This window comes from Tilletiopsis washingtonensis (assembly GCF_003144115.1).
Source record: "Tilletiopsis washingtonensis strain MCA 4186 unplaced genomic scaffold FA09scaffold_20, whole genome shotgun sequence".
Taxonomy (NCBI): Eukaryota; Fungi; Basidiomycota; class Exobasidiomycetes; order Entylomatales; genus Tilletiopsis; species Tilletiopsis washingtonensis.
The window spans coordinates 472,723-487,967 of record NW_020312017.1 but is presented as its reverse complement, the minus strand read 5'-3'; the positions used below and the strand labels follow the sequence as shown (position 1 = coordinate 487,967).

Here is a 15,245-nt window from a genome sequence, read left to right as displayed (position 1 = left end):
CCTGTCTGCTCCCTCAGCGGGGCCCCCCTCCGCGCCCTTTTGTCCTGCCTCTGCCGCGGCGCGTGCGCGTGGCCAGCCGCGGCGGTGCAGGCAGTGTGCAGGGGCAGGTGGACAGCCTGCAGATTAAGGGCACTATTGACGCCTAGCGCGCGGAACATCGGCGGCTGGCGCCCCGCTGCATCTCTCGGATCAGCTGGCGCACAGCGCCGCGGTGCCGCGACTCGAGCTGTCATGCTGCCGCTGCCTGGTGCGCCGCAGCGAGCTCCTTGCTTCTGCAGCAGAAGCAGGCCGTGGAGCACCAGCGAAGGCGCACTTAGTGCAAGCCTCGCGGGCAGAGAAGCCAAACAAGCAGCTGCAGCTTGGATGCATCGCACCGACCTGTGGACCTCTCACCAGCCACGCCAGCACGAAGATCAGCGAGGAGCACGGTGGCTCGGCCCCTAAGGCTGCGCTGCGCCGCCGCACCACAGCGGCGGGAGCTCCTCTCGGGCGTCGCTGACGCCGGCGCCGCAGACTGACAGCGCAAGCGAGTTCCTTGAAGTGTGAAGTCTAGTGCTCTTGCTTGGCTGGCCCGGCTGTCGCTCGCTGTCGGGGTGCTGCTGCGCGCTGCCTTCTCACCGAGCGCCCGAGAGCGGCATCGCCATCGCATGCCGAGCTGTGTCTCGTAGCATCTCCAGTGATCCACGGGCCCCGGCCTTCAACAATCTCGCACGGCGCTGCTCGACAAGCGAGATGGCTCTGCGAGGTAGCGCGTAGAAGGCACTTGTTGAGCTGCTCTGGCGGAGCAGCGCGGCCACGGTCCAGGAAGCGCCTCCGCGACGACCGAGCTTCCCTTCTCGGTGGCCACTCGTGGGCGGCGCAAGACGCACAGCTGCCGCAGCCGCGGCTGGCCCACCAGCACTACTGATAGGCGTGCTGTGAAGTTTGCTCGCTGCTCACTGCTGCGGCGAGGCGGCACCCAGCGGCCAGAAGGCGAGGCGACCTCCTCATCCCGCCCTCCGTGCCCCGCGCGCGCCACGCACAGCCGCGGACAGGCTGGCTCCCTCGCGCTGCCTTCTGCGTGCTGGCGAGCCATGCTCGCTGAGCGGCATGTCTCGCAGCGCCCAGCCTTGCCCCTGCAGCTGGAGCAGCAGGCAGAGGTGACCGGGCGCCATACGGCATCGTCGAGAGGGCAGGCCCCACACCAGACACTCGCGAGACGCCGGCGTCGGCTGGGTGACGTTGCGGCGCGGGCGGAGCTGCTGCGTGCTGCGCTCTGCTGCGGGCGGCGTGCGGTGCGCGAGGCGCGCTTGTCCTCTCGCTGCCGCCGTGCCGCGCGCGGACAGCACCGATAGATGCGATGGCGGCGCGGCGGCAGCGAGGAGGCACGCCGCCGGTGCCGCACCTTCGCTGCGTTTGGCTCTGGCGCAGCGTGCAGCATCGCCGCCGCGACGGCGCTGCCGCCGCTGGCCGCCTTCCTGGCGCCGCGCTGCCGATCCGCAGGCCGCCGCTCGCCTCGCGTCTCCAGATTCGCCTTGCCTCGCCGTCGTCGTCTGCGTCTGCACCACCGACTGCGACTGCTGCTGCCCACGCAGCGTCCCGTCGTCGTCGTCGCCGCCTCACTCACTCCCCCACCAGCTCCCACCCGCGCCACCTCTTTTGCCTCTCCCCGCCTGCGACGCGCTTGCACCGGCGCGCGTCTTGCTCCGCACTCGCCGCGCCGCGCTGCTGCTCTCCGCGTCCAGCATCGCCCTCGCCGCCAGCTCGCACGCCTCTCGCGGCACCGCCAGCGTGCCGCACGCCTCGCCCTTGCCGCCGCAGAGCGCGCATGAACAGCTCGCGGCCCGGCAGCAGCAGTAGCAGCAGCAGCAGCACCCGCCCCAGCAGCAGCAGCGCCGCCGCCGCTGCCCGTCTCGTCGCGCACAAGGCAAAGGACGCCGCGTCGACCTCGCCGGCCATCGCCTCGGCCTCCGTGCCGCTCTACCGGCCGGCCAGTCTGGCGTCGCAGTCGCAGGCGCAGTCGTCGTCGGCGTCTGCCCAGCAGCGCTCTGCCGCCGCCGCCGCGCCGCCGCCGAGTGCCGACAGCGCCGCCTCGCCGCCGCTCCAGCGAGCGCCGCCGCGCCGCAGCGCCATCTTCAAGAACTTTGCGCCCATCGCCGCCGCGCCCGCCGCAGCGTCGACAAACACGGCCGCGCAGGTGAGTGCTGCTCGCGCCATGGCCGAGCTGCATGCAAGTGTGGCCGCAGTGCGCCGGCTGCTTATCCTCAGAGGCTGACGCCGCTGCCTGACCCAGCCTCGCGCGAGCTCCGGCAGTACCGCCAGCCAGCTCAGCGAGCCTGCCGCCGGCTCCTCGCCCGCCGGCAGCAGCATGTTCGCGCCGAACATGCCTGGCCGCGGCAACGCCGGCCCTGCTGGCCCGTCTGGGCCCTCGTACCCGCCGCAGCCCTACCCCACCGCCGGCCCGTCTGCCGGCGCCAACGGCATGCCCGCGCACAAGCAGCAGGCGCAGGGTGCGCCGGGCATGGGCGGCGCGGCCAACATGCGCAAGCGGCCGCCGTCGCAGAGCCCAGACGTGCGCGCCGCCGACAAGGACAAGCGCCTCAAGGCAGAGGGCGGCGTGGCGCCGATGCACGAGAGCTCCGAGGCGTATGCGCGCACCATTGCGAATCTGCAGGGCCCGGCACCTGACGCGCGCATGTGGGGCGAAGAGGCGACCAAGTGAGTCGCTGCGGCAGCGGCGGCGGGTGTGCCGTGCGCTTGTGCGAGAGGTGCAGAGCAAGCACGTCGCGCCGCGAGAGGAGCGTCTCGCTGACCTCGCTGTCCAGGCTCGATGTGTACGTCTGGGACTACCTCACGCGCCGAGGCTTCAACCAGGCTGCGCAGTCGCTCGTGACCGAGGCGGGCATGGTCGACATCCCGCAGGTGCCGCTGCGCACGCCGCAGGGCCTGCTGTTCGAGTGAGTCGCCGACGCGCTGTTGCTCCATCGGCCTTGGCCTGACGCCGCATCGCAGATACTGGGCCATCTTCTGGGACGTCTTCGCGGCCCGCACCGGGCGCGGCTCCGCTGAGGCTACAGCGTACCACGAGTACCGCGAGAGCAAGCTGGCGGCTGCGCGTCGGGCCGACCAGCCGGCTGGCGACGATGGCAACTCGGCGCGGCTGCGCAACGGCGCTGCTGCCGGCCCGTCGTCGTTTGGCGCCGGCGCAGCAGGCTCTGCCGCCGCTGCGGCCGGTGCTGTTGCTCGCCCGCCCGGCGCATCGCCGTTCGCCGGCATGCCGAGCCAGGCTGCGGGCGGCCCGTCCGTGCAGCAGCAGGCGCAGGGGCCGGCCCAGCAGGGCGGCCCGCAGCACCAGCGGACCGCCTCTCAGCATCAGCCGCCGCAGCAGCAGCAGCAACGCCCGCAGCCGGCGCAGATGCAGCAACAACAGGCGCAGCAGCAGCAACAGCAGCAGGCGCAGCAGCAGCAGAGCCAGCAGCAAGCGCAGCAGCAGCAGCAGCAGCTCTTCCTCGCCGCGCGGCAGCAGAACATCTCCATCGACGAGCTCAAGAGCATGAGCGTGCAGGAGCGTGTCAACTTGATGAACAACCATGCGGCGGGCGGCATCCCGCTGGTCCGGCCCGGACAGCAAACGAGCCTTGCAGGTGCCTCTCCGCAGGGCGATGCGAGCATGCAAGCCCGTCTGCAGCAGCAGCGCCAAATGCAGGCCCAACAGCAGGCGCAGCAGCAGGCACAGCTGCACGCACAGCAGCAGCAGCGCGGCTCGTTGCAGCAGGCGCAGGCCGGCAACGCAGGACCTGGTGCGCCGGCAGGCATGGCCAATGGCGCGCAGCGGCCCGGCCCCATGCACGCACTCGGCAACGTCGGCTCGCCGAGCAGCGGCCAGCCGGCACAACTCGGCGGCATGGACGGGCGCCGCTCTGTGGGCCCTGCACAGACGCCCGGCAGCATGCACGGCAGCCACCCGGGCACGCCTGCACAGGCGCACGCACAGCCGGGCCCGCACCAGCAGCATCAGCGGCAGGGCACAAACGAAGGCGTCGTGACTGGTCCCGACGGCCAGAAGCAGCCCTACATCTCTGCGGAGCAGATGGCTGGTAAGTCGCAGGCGACCCCTCGAGCGCGCGTCAGCATGCTTACTCTGTGCGGCAGGGCTCATGAGCAACTACCAGAGCCTGAGCACGCAGCTGCGTGAGGAGTTTGCGCTCTTCCAGGGCACGCCGCCGGGCACGCCCCTGCATGCACAGCGCCACCAGCACCTCCTCACGCTGCAGCAGCGGCAGAAGCAGATCGACGCCGTGCTGCAGGCGCAGCCGCATTTCCCGCAGTTCCGCGCCCAGCATCAACAGCAGCAGCAACAGCAGCAGGCGCAGCAGCAGCAACAGCAGCAGCAGGCGCAGCTCCGGGCGCAGCAGCAGCAGCAACAGCAGCAGCAGTCCGCGCAGGGGCAGCCGCAGCAGCACCAGGGTCACCCTCAGCATGCTCTGCAGCAGCATCAACAGCAGCAGGCACAGCAGCAGCAGGCGCAGCAGCAGCACGGGCAGGCTGCCGCGCAGCAGCGTGCCATGCAGCTCAACCAGGCCTCGGGCGCGCGCATCACGCCCGCCATGGCGACGAGCGACCCCAACTTCATGATCAGCATGATGGGCGGCGCGTCTGCGCACGGCGGGGCGGGGCCGGGCGCGGCTCAGCAGCAGCCCGGCCAGCAGCAGCAGCAACATCCGCAGCACCCTCAAGCTCATCAAGCGCAGCATCAGCAGCACCCGTCGCAGCAGCAGCACGCGTCGCAGCAGCAGCACGCGTCGCAGCAGCAGCAGCAGCAGCAGCAACAACAACAACAGCAGCAGCAGCAGCACCAGCAGCAGCAGCAACAGCAGCAGCAGCACCCGAATGCGCAGCCTTTTGCGCAGGCGGGCTCGCCGGGCGACGCCAACCAGCAGCAGCGCAACCCAATGGCCTTTGCGAATCCGTTCGCCGGTGCGGCCGGATCATCAGCGCAGTCAGCCCGCAGGCCCAGCGTGAATGCTGCGGACGGGCAGCACGGCGGCGGGCCGCAGGGTCTGCACCCCGGCCAGCAAGGGCAGCAGCAGCAGCAGGCCGGGCCGTCAAGCTCACAAGGCGGCGCACCGTACGGCGGACCCCAGGCGCGGCCAATGCTGCAACGGGCACCCAGCGGCATGGGACCGCCAGACCCGCCGAGCATGACGAGCCCGAGCCCTCGGCCACCCACTGTCAACGGCACGCAAGGCGTGCAAGACGGTCCCTCGCCGGCTGCAGTGCCCGCGACGCCCAAGCAGACTGCAGCAGAGCGCAAGAAGAAGGAGGCGCGTGGACGGGTGAGTGGCATTCTGCACGCGTCCGCAGCTCGGCGTCCAGTTGCTGACTCCTGCTGTTCTCAGGGCAAGGCCGCAAGCAAGACACCAGTCATCCCGCCGGCCACCGTCCCGTCGAACAACGGGAGCAACGGGCCGTCATCGTCGAGCGCGCCGCACACTGCCTCCACGCCGGTGGCGCCTCCGACGCCGGCCAGCTCGAGCGTACCGACGCCTGGGCGCGAGCGAGACGGCGCGGGCCACTTGCCGAGCGACGCCGCCGCCAAGCTCGGCCAAGTCGGCGGTGAGAGCAGCGCTGCTGGCAACCATCCATCGCAGTCGCAGCAGCCTGGCCCGTCCGCCGGCCTGATGGGGTACGGCATGGGCGACGTCGGCACCAGCCAGAGCGGCTCCGGCGCATTCGGCGACGGCAGCGCGGCCTCAGGCACGGCTGGCGACGCGCTCGGCGGCATCGGCGGCGAGTTCGGCAACTTTGTCTTTGACGGCTCGGCGCTTGACCAGTACTTCCTGCCGGATTCCGGCGACGGCAACGGGCCGTCTGATGGCAGCGGCGGAGGCGGCGGCAACGGCTTCGGCGTCGACGACTGGAACTCGTTCAGCGTCTTCGGCGATCAGTGAAAGACCGTGCCACAAGCCACTGCGCCGAGTCCTCACGCATCTCCTGCAACGCCCCGGCCCTCCGTGTCACCTCGTTTGCGTCTTCGACCTCAGGTCTCGAGCACGTTTCTTATCGTCCCATCGTGCCACGCCGCAGTCACGCTACCCGAGCCGTGTCCAGTGTGCTGCCCTTTTCTGTGCCCACTTCCTTGCTCAGTCTGCCGGCTGCACCGCTGCCTTTCGAGCCCTCGCCCGCGTGCGCCGCGCTCACTCTAGTACCCTGTGGCACCCCTCTCACCTGGACGCCTGAGACAATCAAAAGATGTGAAGCTCCGCCTGACTGCGTGCACGAAAGCGGGTCGCAGCGGCGCTCTGTCGACGCGGTGGCGCCTGTGCCGCTACAGCTCTTCGTTGCACTTCAAGACACGCGCACGCCATGCGAGCGAAACGATCTGCCATTTGAGCAACGCACTGCGGTGTCCGCGTGCCAGCTCAGAGGACGACGAACGAGCTCGGCGTGTAGCGCTTCGTGTTGTACACGCTCTTGCCCGCCTGATGCACCACGAACGCGGTCAGTGCGAGCTGCTACGTCAGGTGCAGAGGCACGACTCACCTCCCAGTCCGGCACATCCTTCATGATCTCCTTCTCGCGTGCGACCATGGCCTTCTCGCGCCGGTACACGTCGCGGTCGGCCTCGGCGAGCAGCAGCGGCACGAGGTGGATGCGCGACCACGCCTTCTCGCGCCGGAGCTCACTGAAAGCAACGAGCGTCAGCATAGAGTACACGAACATACAGAGTCTGAGGGAGTAGCTCCTTCAAAGCCGTGCAGAGCCAGACTGCAGCATCGATCTGCGTGCGCAAAGTGTGCGCTCGTCGCCGGCGGAAGGCGGAAAGGTGCAGCCCGTGCTGCCACATAGCCGAGGGCCCCTGCTGCAAACTTCGTTCTGCCAAGCCGGCGAGCCGTCTGTTCCTGTTCCCGTTATGGCTACCCGAGCAGAAGCGCAGGCAGCCGCTAAACACCGACGAGGCCATGGCACAGCCAGGCCCTCCCTGGGCCTAGATAGCGAGCGTCTGCGCTCGCCGTGCCGATGCGTCGCCTTGCACGGGCCGTGGCTTGGCCCTGCGGTGCTGCTCTCCGGCACCTGCTGCTCCAGATCGTCCACCACATGCGCCCTAGCGGTCCGAGCGGACGCACACTCGCGCTCGGCGCAATCGCCAGCCTGACCGGCTCTCGCTGCCTGCCTGCTGCCGCGGCCACCCACGCCCACGCCCACTCACCGCTGCTCCAGGTTGCCCTGCCCGACGCGCCAGAAGCCGTAGGCGCAGATGGCGGTGACGCCGGCGAAGATGGCGATGCCGCCGGGCCCGCGCGCCGGCAGGTTGCGCTTGTAGCGGATGGGCTGGTAGCCGCCCTGCGGCGGCAGGTCCTGCGCGAAGGGGACTGCGGACGGGGCGGTCAGCATGCGCAGCGGCAGCGGCCCAGCAGGCGCGACGCACGGCCGCCGGACTGAGACATGCTGTGCGGGGACGAGGAGGGCGGAGCAGGTGGAGCGGAGGCAGCAGGTGCACGGCACGGCGCTGCGCTGGCGGCGCGGCGGCCGGGAGCGGCTCGGTGCGACGGCGGGCCACACGTGATCGACGCGCGGGGCGTGGGAGCAGCGCCAGGCAGCAGATGCGCGGCGCGGCGGCGCCGGCCATCACGACCTTCCAGCTGCCGCTCCACCTTCCTCTCCTCATTCTCCCCACCGCGCCGGCACAGAAGCCGCACCACCGCCGCCGCCGCCGCCGCCATGTCCGCCTCGCCGAGCGCCAGCTCCTTCGAGCTCGTGCCGCCGCCTGCGCTGGCCAGCTGGCTCGACGTGCCCGACGCGCTGAGCGTGTGGCCGGCACAGCGGCGCGCCGAGCTGGCGGCGCGCGCGCCCGACCTGCCCGCCGGCCGCGCCTTTGCCGCCCGCCTCGCCGCCCTCGTGGCGCCCGAGCAGCCGGCATACCCGCCCGAGGCCCTCGCGCTGCTCGCCGGCGCGCTCGCGGCCAGCGGCGCCGGCGCACGCAGCCACGCCCTCGTCTACTACCTGCTCCTCGACATCGCCGCCGCCGCCGCCGCGCCGCAGCCCGAGTACGGCGCGGCGCAGCTGGCACCCAGCGAGCGCACCGAGCTGCGCGGCCGGGCAGCGGCGTTTGCGCGCCGCACCGGCCTGCCGCGCAAGTTCCGCGAGGCCGTGCAGGGCTACTGGTACGTCGACCACGGCATGTACAAGGTGAGCGGCAGCGATGTGATGCGGCAGGCATGGGAGCTGACGCGCCCGCTGGCAGGACGCACTGCCGTACCTGGCACAGGCCGACTTCCGCCCGGCGCTACTGCGTGCCTTCTCGCCGCTCTCGCCGCTCGCTCCGCCGCCGGCCGAGCGTGCCGCGCTGCTGCTGGCGCTGCGCCGCCTCACTGCCACGCCGCCGCCGCAGCAGCTCGCCGCCGAGCCTGGCAGCGAGCTCGCGGCCGAGGAGGAGCACGCCGTCGAGAGCGACGTGCTGGCGGTGGCGCACGTGCACGGCCTGGCCGCTGCCTGGCGCCGCGCCAGCGAGCTTGGCCTCGGCGCGCCCACTGACGCCGAGCTGGCGCTCATGGCCCGCTGCAAGGCGCGTCTGCTTTCCTTCTGCTTCGAGCGTGAGTCCTCAGGCGACGGCGCAGCAGTCGTGCCGCCGCTTACCATGCTACCCGCTGCAGCCGAGGCCCAGACCACTGCTGTCGCGGCACTCGTGGCGCTGCCGCTGACCGACGCCGACGAGACATTCCTGCACGACTTTGTCACCGCCTCGCCGCCCGCACTCGCGCCTGGTGCCGCTGCGGCGGCTCTGGACGTGCTGCTGGTGCGCTACATCAACGCCGGCTCGTACCTGGCTGCCGTGCGCCTCGCCGACGCGGCACCGCTGCCCGAGTACGCCGCCGATGCTGCACGCGCTCGGCAGCTGCGCGAGGCACGCCGGCGCATGATCGAGGGCGCGCGGGCAGTGCTGCCCGAGGTGCAGCGTGCTCTGCTCGATATCAATCTCGAGGCCGCAGCATCGCCCGAGTCGGCGGCCGGCGGCGATCTGGCCATGTCGTGGGAGCAGGTGGACGCGCAGCCCGCACGTGCGGCGCCTGAGCCGCTCTCTGCGTCCGTGGCGCTTCGCAAGCCACCGGGCGCGCTCGAGAGCCCTCGCGCCGCTTCGCATGCCGCCGATCCTCTCGGTGCCCTGCTCCACGCAGTTGTGCGCGCCAGCCCGACCAGCAACGGATCGCCACGGCGCCTGCAAAGCCGTGCCTCGCTGACTGGCCGCCTCAGTCCGGCTTCGCCAGCACCTCGCGGCGCCGTGCCTGCAGGCGCTTCTGCTTCTCCTGCCGCGCTGCCTGGCTTCTTGGCTCGTCAGCGCCCGGACGGCGATGCAACCGAGCCCGCAAGCGCTGAGCTGGCTAGCGATCTCGGAGGCGCGGCACCCAAGCGACCGTACGCGGCGTCCTTTGCAGCCGGCATCAGCGGCAGCCCACGAAGCGCATCGCCAGCAGCTTCGCGCCCGGCCCCTGTTAGCACGACGCCTCAGAAGCCGACCGCGCTCATGTCGCAGTCGCCCTTTGCCGGCCCGCCACGGCTGCTGCCCAGCAGCGCGACAGCGGGATATGCGTCGTCGAGCCCCTTTGCACGACAGGTCGCCAGTGCCTCGCAAAGCAGCGCACCGCCTGCCAACGCGGCCTCGACGCCGACGCCGCTTGGGCAGAACAGTGCGTTTGCGCCTGCACCAAGGAGATACGAGGCGCGCTACGAAGCTGGCAGAGCGCAGGGCTCGCCATCGCAAGAGGCGTCCGGCGCCGCAAACGCAGACACGGAGATGCTCGAGGGTGACACGGGAGTGCCGAGCCCGGCTGTGACTCGCCGCCAGGGGCGCGCAAGGCAGGCGGCGCCTGCCAAGCGGACTGAGCAGATCAAGGAGCAGGAGTCCGAGGCTGGGCACGAGAGCGTTCCAGGCGGCTTCCCAGAGGCGCAGGACGCGACCATGGCCGAGGCTGAGACGCCGTCAAAGCCACGGGCGCCGACGCGGCGCACACGCGAGCCGTCCGCACCGCCGGCCACGAAGCAGCCGATGAAGCGCAACACGAGGTCGCGCACCGCCGATCTCGGATCCGAAGCGGGCTCCGACGGCGAGAGTGCGCCGCAGAGGACCATGAGCCGTCCAGTCAGCACAAGAGCCATCGCCAGCAGCTCTCGCACCCAGCGCGCCACGCGCTCGCAGAGCGTGCTTAGCGTGAGCAATGCCGAGGCAGAGCAGGACGCTGGCGATACCGTCGGCGAGCTGCTCGAGACGCCCGTGCGCCGGACACGCGGCGGCGCCGGCAAGCCTGCGGCTGTGCGGCGCAGCGCGCGCCTCAGCGTCGAGCCCGAAGAGGCGGCCGCCAGCACGATGGCGCCGTCCGTGTCGATGCGCTCGCTGCGAGCGCGAGGCACCACGCCGGCAGCCGACACGCCAGGCAAGACGCGCACTCCCGCACGCCGACGCGCCACCAGCACAAAGGCCAAGGCCGACACGAGCATGGCCGAGGCGGCCGAGGAGAACGAAGAGGAGCTCGAGGCGGGCATCCGCACACGCAGCGGCAAGTCGACGATGCCAGGCGGCATGTGAGATATGCGGGTAGAATACAGATGCGGGTGAAGAGAGTCGTGCTGTGTGTCTGTAGGAGGTGTCGATGACGAAGATGACGAAGATGCGCGGGCCATCATGCGAAGCGTTCCGAGTTCTTGCGCCGGCACTCCGGACAGCCGGCACGCAGGACGACGCGCAGGCGTGCCTTGTAGGTCATCTTGCGCGTCAGCGCTGCTGCGGCTTCGTCGGCGCGGCGAGCGGGCCCGTAGATGCTGTCGGCACCCACGGCGCCCGCCTTGGCGTACGCCTGGGTGGCACTGAGCGACAGCGGCGGCAGTGGCGCGTTGCCTGCGCCTGGCAACTTGGCCGTTGCTCGCGGCACGTTTGCGGCGGGCACGAGGCAGGTGAGGTGGAAGGCGTGCCGGCACAGGAAGAAGACGCCCGGCGCCGGGCGTGCGCGCGCAGCGCTGAATGTGTCGAGCGGCTGGGTGAAAAGCGGCTCGCTGCATGCTGAGCAGACGGAGCGGTCTGCAGCAAAGGGCAGTCGTCAGTGCGTGCGTCGCGGCGAGAGCGTCCAAACTCACCGTCACAGTAGTGAGCCTGCGTCTGGCAAACGTGCAAGTCGTGCGACAGGTTGCGTCCGTCGTGGTAGAGGATCGCGGCAGAGCCCTCCAAGAGCGAGATCTGCGACGCGTCAGAAGGGTTGAGTCGAAGGGCGCTCGCTGGATGCTCACCTGCAGGTTGAAGTCCGACAGGATCTTGATGAGCGCCGGCTTGAGGCCTGGAATCTCGAGGCCGTTCTTGATGCGGCGGATGAGCCGGATCGGGTCGATCTCGGCGCCGACGTTCTCGAGCAGGCCACGGATGAAAGCTGCAATGGCGTGAGCATGGCGCGAGAGGACGTGCGACCTGCGTGTCTCACCAGGCTTGGTCTCCGAGTACTTGAGCAGATCCTCCCAGAGCTCGTCGTCGTTCTGCTCCTTGGCGAAGTCGATCGCCTGGCGGGACGGACAGGGTCAGCGGGGCGGCAGGTGAACGCGCTTCGGCGCGGCTCACCCGTTCGACATCGCCAAGCCGCGAGATGATGAGGTTCAGCGCCTTCTTGTTGTCGCCGACGCGGCCCAGCAGGAAGACCATCTCCGGCACCAGATCTCGCTCCTTGCAGACGTTGTACGCCTGTGCATCCTGCGTCAGCTATGTGCGGCGCTCGACAACGCCTGCTACTCACGTCCTCGAACGAGTAGTAGCTGCTCATGGCACGCAGATACGGCATCAGCTTCTCGTAGTCGTAATCGGCGTACAGCTTGACCTGGAGTTCGGCAGCGTCAGCAAGAGACCGAGACAGCTCGGCGGGCGTACGCACTTGGATGTTCGAGAACTCGACGGTGAGCTGCGGATCCCGGTCGAAGAGGGCGTCGAGGTACTTGTGCAGGTGGCGCGGCGACTCGCTGAGCTGCGCGACGACGCGGTGGATCTGCATAGCGATGTGAGCTTGAGAGCGCGACGAGAGCTGCGCCCTTGACGTACCGGGATGGAATGCGTGTGGTCAACGAGAAGGTCGATCGCTGCGCCGTGCTTGCTGGACACCGGCTCAACGTGGGAGGCGCGGAAGGAGGTCGTGCGACGTGCCATCGCAGGCGGGCGTAGCGTAGCTTGCGAGCTGGTGGGCGCCTTGGGCTCGTCGAGCTCCTCCTCGAACTGCACGAGAAGCAGTGCTTGGTCCTGCACCGCGGTGAAAAGGTTGTGGTCGCGGATGAGATCGAATACGCCTGGCCGTCGTAGCCGCAGAAAGTAAGGCAGTGCGCGGCCCGGCTGGCGGTGGGCGAGAAAGAGCTCGACGAGGCACTCCATCAGGACAGGGCCGTTTGCCGTGGCGCCGGCTGTTAGTCCTGCGCTGCCGTCGCGCTCGAGCCGGTCCTCGATGGCAAGTACGACGGCGGAGTAGCTGTAGATGTCGTTCGGCCAGCGCTTCAGCGTCGATAGCAGCACGGCAGGGTCAGCGCGCAGGAAGTGCGCCAGGATCATGTCGTAGACGAGCCCGTTCAGAACAGGCTCGCGCGTCGGCACATAGGGAATGATTGTCCCCAGTCGGCTCTTCTCGACGAAGAGGAAGACGAGGTCCTCCCAGGCCTGCGCGTCGAGTCCCAGGTGCTCGGCGGCGACGCGCGCCGCCTTGGCGTACTCGCGCGCCTCCTGCACCAGCCAGAAGACGTATTTGCGCCCGATGACAGCCTTGTCGAAGCCCGCAGCGACGACGGCTGGTGGCGACATGGCGTCGATGCGCTCGAGCGCTTCGGCGTAGCGCTGTCTCTCCAGCAGCCAGTCCACTGCGTCCTTGGCGTCCCGCCGTCGCGCAATGACGACGTCCCGCGGCGAGACGATGTAGAAGTATTCTCCGTCGGCCAGTTCGGCTACGCGTGCTGACGTGCCGTTCGCACTGCCCTTGGCGGGCGTCTGGAGAGCACGAGCGCCGGCAAGTGCCGCATCGGCCGACGGCACCAGGAGATAGTCGTTGCATCCGAAGCGCGCCACATTCTGTAGGCTCAGCACGTCGGAGCTGAGCTCCTCGCCGACGTGACTGATGATGCGCAGCTCGGGCTGCAAGCCTTCTCTGCGGCGATGTTGGGCCTCTGCGTCTCCGTCGCCCTCGGCTGTCGCTGAAATGTACGCGAGAACGAGATAGTCGCGCCCGTGCGGCGCAATGCCGCTGATCATGCAGTCGAGCTTGAAGATGGAGGTGATCTCGACGTAGAGCTGAGCGGCGGCACCACCTGCAGCAGCACTGAGCTGCGCAATGGCTGCAGACGCTCCTGCGGATGAAGTTGAGCTCTTCGAGCTTGCAGTGCCAGCGCCCCGATTCCGAGTGCGGACTTTCGCGATCTTGATGTGGTCTGCCCACGCGATCAAGAGCGTCGCGTCATCCTGCCAGACCAGGCTGCAGCGGAACAGATCGGCGCGACCGTCGGTCGACGGCGGCGAGATGAAGGTGATGCGCTGCTTCGAGGCGTTGTCGTAGATGCGCACACCCTGCGAACATGCGTCAGCCAAGCGTACTCTGATGCGCGTGAAGCTGCTCATACCTTCTCGTTGCTCCAGGCTATCAAGTTGCCGCGCCACTGGATGGTCGAGATGGCGCCCTCGCCCTGGTGCAGCACCGTCTCGCGATGGCCGAACCAGCTCTTCTCGCGCAGCACGAGCGTGCCCGCCATACCGCCGCAGACGAAGGCGCGAGACGAGCGGCGTCCGAAGCTTGGCTCAAGCGCCAAGCTCCGCACTGGTCGCGCGAGATCGAAATTGTACACCTCCGCAGAGGACAGGCCACGAATGGAGACGATGCCTGAGCGGCGTCAGCGTGCGGTTCAGGCTGTACGTGGCGTCTTGAGCTCACCATCCATGCCAGCGCTGCCCACGAACTCGTTTGAGTCGTCGACGTGCAGGTCGAGCACTGATGCAGAGTGCGCCTTCCAGCCGCCGATGCGGTTGCCCTGCTCGTCGAGGATGTGCACGTGGCCGGCATGTGTGCCCATGGCCTGCGATACAGAGGTTCAGCCCGCCGGACTACGACGCTGACTAGGGTCTGCACTCACCACGACACGGTCGGAGACAGCCATGGCGCTGGCACTGTCCTTGAGCAGCACCTCCGCTGCGCCGTTCTTGAGCCGCGAGTACTTCAGATGCGGCTCTTCCTCGGCCTCTTCTGACTCAGTGTCTTCTGCCACCTCGTCGTCTGCGGGCGCATCCGGCTCGTGACCCGGCAGCCCTTCTGGATGTCTTCCTTCGGTATCCGTCGCTTCAGAACCTTGAGCTTTTCGCTCGTCGGCGCTGTCGCCTTTGCCAATGGCACTGCCGACGACTGCATGCAACGCCCGGTCCACGGCCTCCTTCTCGCGCTGGACACGCTCGCGCTCCTGCGCCTCGGATTCTGCGGTGCGCTGTGCGAGCGCACGGCGGGCAGTCGAGTCGCTGCTCTCGCCCTCGGCCGGCGGCGGCAGCGTGCCTGAGCGCGAGACGGAGCCAGATGCGGCATCGTCGTCCACCTCGGCCTCGAGCTCGCCATGCACGCCGTCGTCGAGGCTGAGGTCGCCCGGTGCCTCACCGCTGTCGGCGTCGAGCGGCGCAGCGGACGCCGCATCGGCGTCCGGAGCGGAGGGCACGAGCTGCTGCGGAGATTGCAACTGGGGCGCTGCCTCATCGTGCGCTGGGCTCGGCAGCGCCGCCGAGCTGGGCGTAAGCTCCTGCGTCGGCGACTCGGCGGCGGCAACGTGCGGAATGGCACCTCGCGCCGCCAGGCGGGCCGTCTGCGCCAGGAGTGCGCGCGGCGAGGTGTCGCTCGACGGCTCTGCGGGCGCGGCAGGCGATCGAGGCGGCGTGCTTGGCTGCGACATGGCGGACGGCGCGCCGCGCGAGGGAGAGCGTGCACCGAGAGCCACGCGCGCCGGCGACAGTGTCGATGCAGCCGGCGGCTCGCAAGCAGGCGGCTGCGGATGACGATCCAGACGTGAGATACTGGTACGCGCGGGTGTCCACGGCGATGCGAGTGGAGTGAGAGGCGGTGCTGAAGGATGCGGCAGCGTGTGGAGTGGAGTGACGGTCGGGAGCGAGGCGTGCACGGCGCACAGACTAGACGGCGCATGCGGCTCGGGGGCCTCGAGATGCAGCGTGGGAACAGCGCGCGCTGCTCCACTTGCCGCTTCTTCTTCGCGGCCAAGTCAGCACGCTTCGC

General features: G+C 69.6%; 4 protein-coding genes across 4 annotated transcripts; 2 read left to right on the top strand and 2 right to left on the bottom strand.

Moving 5' to 3' along the window:
• The first annotated feature begins 1,507 nt into the window (after positions 1-1,507).
• Positions 1,508-6,242, top strand: FA09DRAFT_331853 (hypothetical protein). Its single transcript, XM_025743207.1, has 6 exons — positions 1,508-2,176; positions 2,273-2,697; positions 2,805-2,936; positions 2,992-4,076; positions 4,132-5,315; positions 5,379-6,242. Exons 1-6 carry the CDS (start codon positions 1,808-1,810, stop codon positions 5,928-5,930), a joined length of 3,747 nt encoding a protein of 1,248 aa, XP_025596205.1. The 5' UTR covers positions 1,508-1,807; the 3' UTR covers positions 5,931-6,242.
• Positions 6,243-6,347: 105 nt separating this feature from the next.
• On the bottom strand, positions 6,348-7,444 carry FA09DRAFT_331852 (GRIM-19). Its single transcript, XM_025743206.1, has 4 exons — positions 7,409-7,444; positions 7,190-7,352; positions 6,523-6,664; positions 6,348-6,461 (listed from the first exon to the last, which is right to left on the bottom strand). The coding sequence occupies exons 1-4, from the start codon at positions 7,425-7,427 to the stop codon at positions 6,402-6,404; spliced, it is 384 nt and encodes a 127-aa protein (XP_025596204.1). The 5' UTR covers positions 7,428-7,444; the 3' UTR covers positions 6,348-6,401.
• Positions 7,445-8,365: 921 nt separating this feature from the next.
• Positions 8,366-10,806, top strand: FA09DRAFT_130965 (hypothetical protein). Its single transcript, XM_025739079.1, has one exon. The coding sequence runs from the start codon at positions 8,531-8,533 to the stop codon at positions 10,559-10,561; it is 2,031 nt and encodes a 676-aa protein (XP_025596203.1). The 5' UTR covers positions 8,366-8,530; the 3' UTR covers positions 10,562-10,806.
• FA09DRAFT_362590 (hypothetical protein) lies at positions 10,656-15,107 on the bottom strand (the record flags this gene model as incomplete). The annotated part of the gene is made up of 11 exons (XM_025745491.1): positions 14,110-15,107; positions 13,911-14,052; positions 13,603-13,859; positions 12,050-13,549; positions 11,886-11,996; positions 11,751-11,831; positions 11,579-11,698; positions 11,445-11,520; positions 11,257-11,393; positions 11,107-11,206; positions 10,656-11,050 (listed from the first exon to the last, which is right to left on the bottom strand). The coding sequence occupies exons 1-11, from the start codon at positions 14,905-14,907 to the stop codon at positions 10,656-10,658; spliced, it is 3,717 nt and encodes a 1,238-aa protein (XP_025596202.1). The 5' UTR covers positions 14,908-15,107.
• Positions 15,108-15,245: the final 138 nt, after the last annotated feature.

Coding starts and splice junctions, on each gene's coding strand:
- FA09DRAFT_130965 (XM_025739079.1), top strand. CDS start 8,531: ATGGCCCGCTGCAAGGCGCGTCTGCTTTCCTTCTGCTTCGAGCGTGAG.
- FA09DRAFT_331853 (XM_025743207.1), top strand. CDS start 1,808: ATGAACAGCTCGCGGCCCGGCAGCAGCAGTAGCAGCAGCAGCAGCACC. Junction 2,177..2,272: donor CGACAAACACGGCCGCGCAG/GTGAGTGCTGCT, acceptor TGCCTGACCCAG/CCTCGCGCGAGCTCCGGCAG. Junction 4,077..4,131: donor CTCTGCGGAGCAGATGGCTG/GTAAGTCGCAGG, acceptor TCTGTGCGGCAG/GGCTCATGAGCAACTACCAG.
- FA09DRAFT_331852 (XM_025743206.1), bottom strand. Junction 6,665..7,189: donor CAGGGCAACCTGGAGCAGCG/GTGAGTGGGCGT, acceptor CGTTGCTTTCAG/TGAGCTCCGGCGCGAGAAGG. Junction 6,462..6,522: donor AGGATGTGCCGGACTGGGAG/GTGAGTCGTGCC, acceptor GTGGTGCATCAG/GCGGGCAAGAGCGTGTACAA.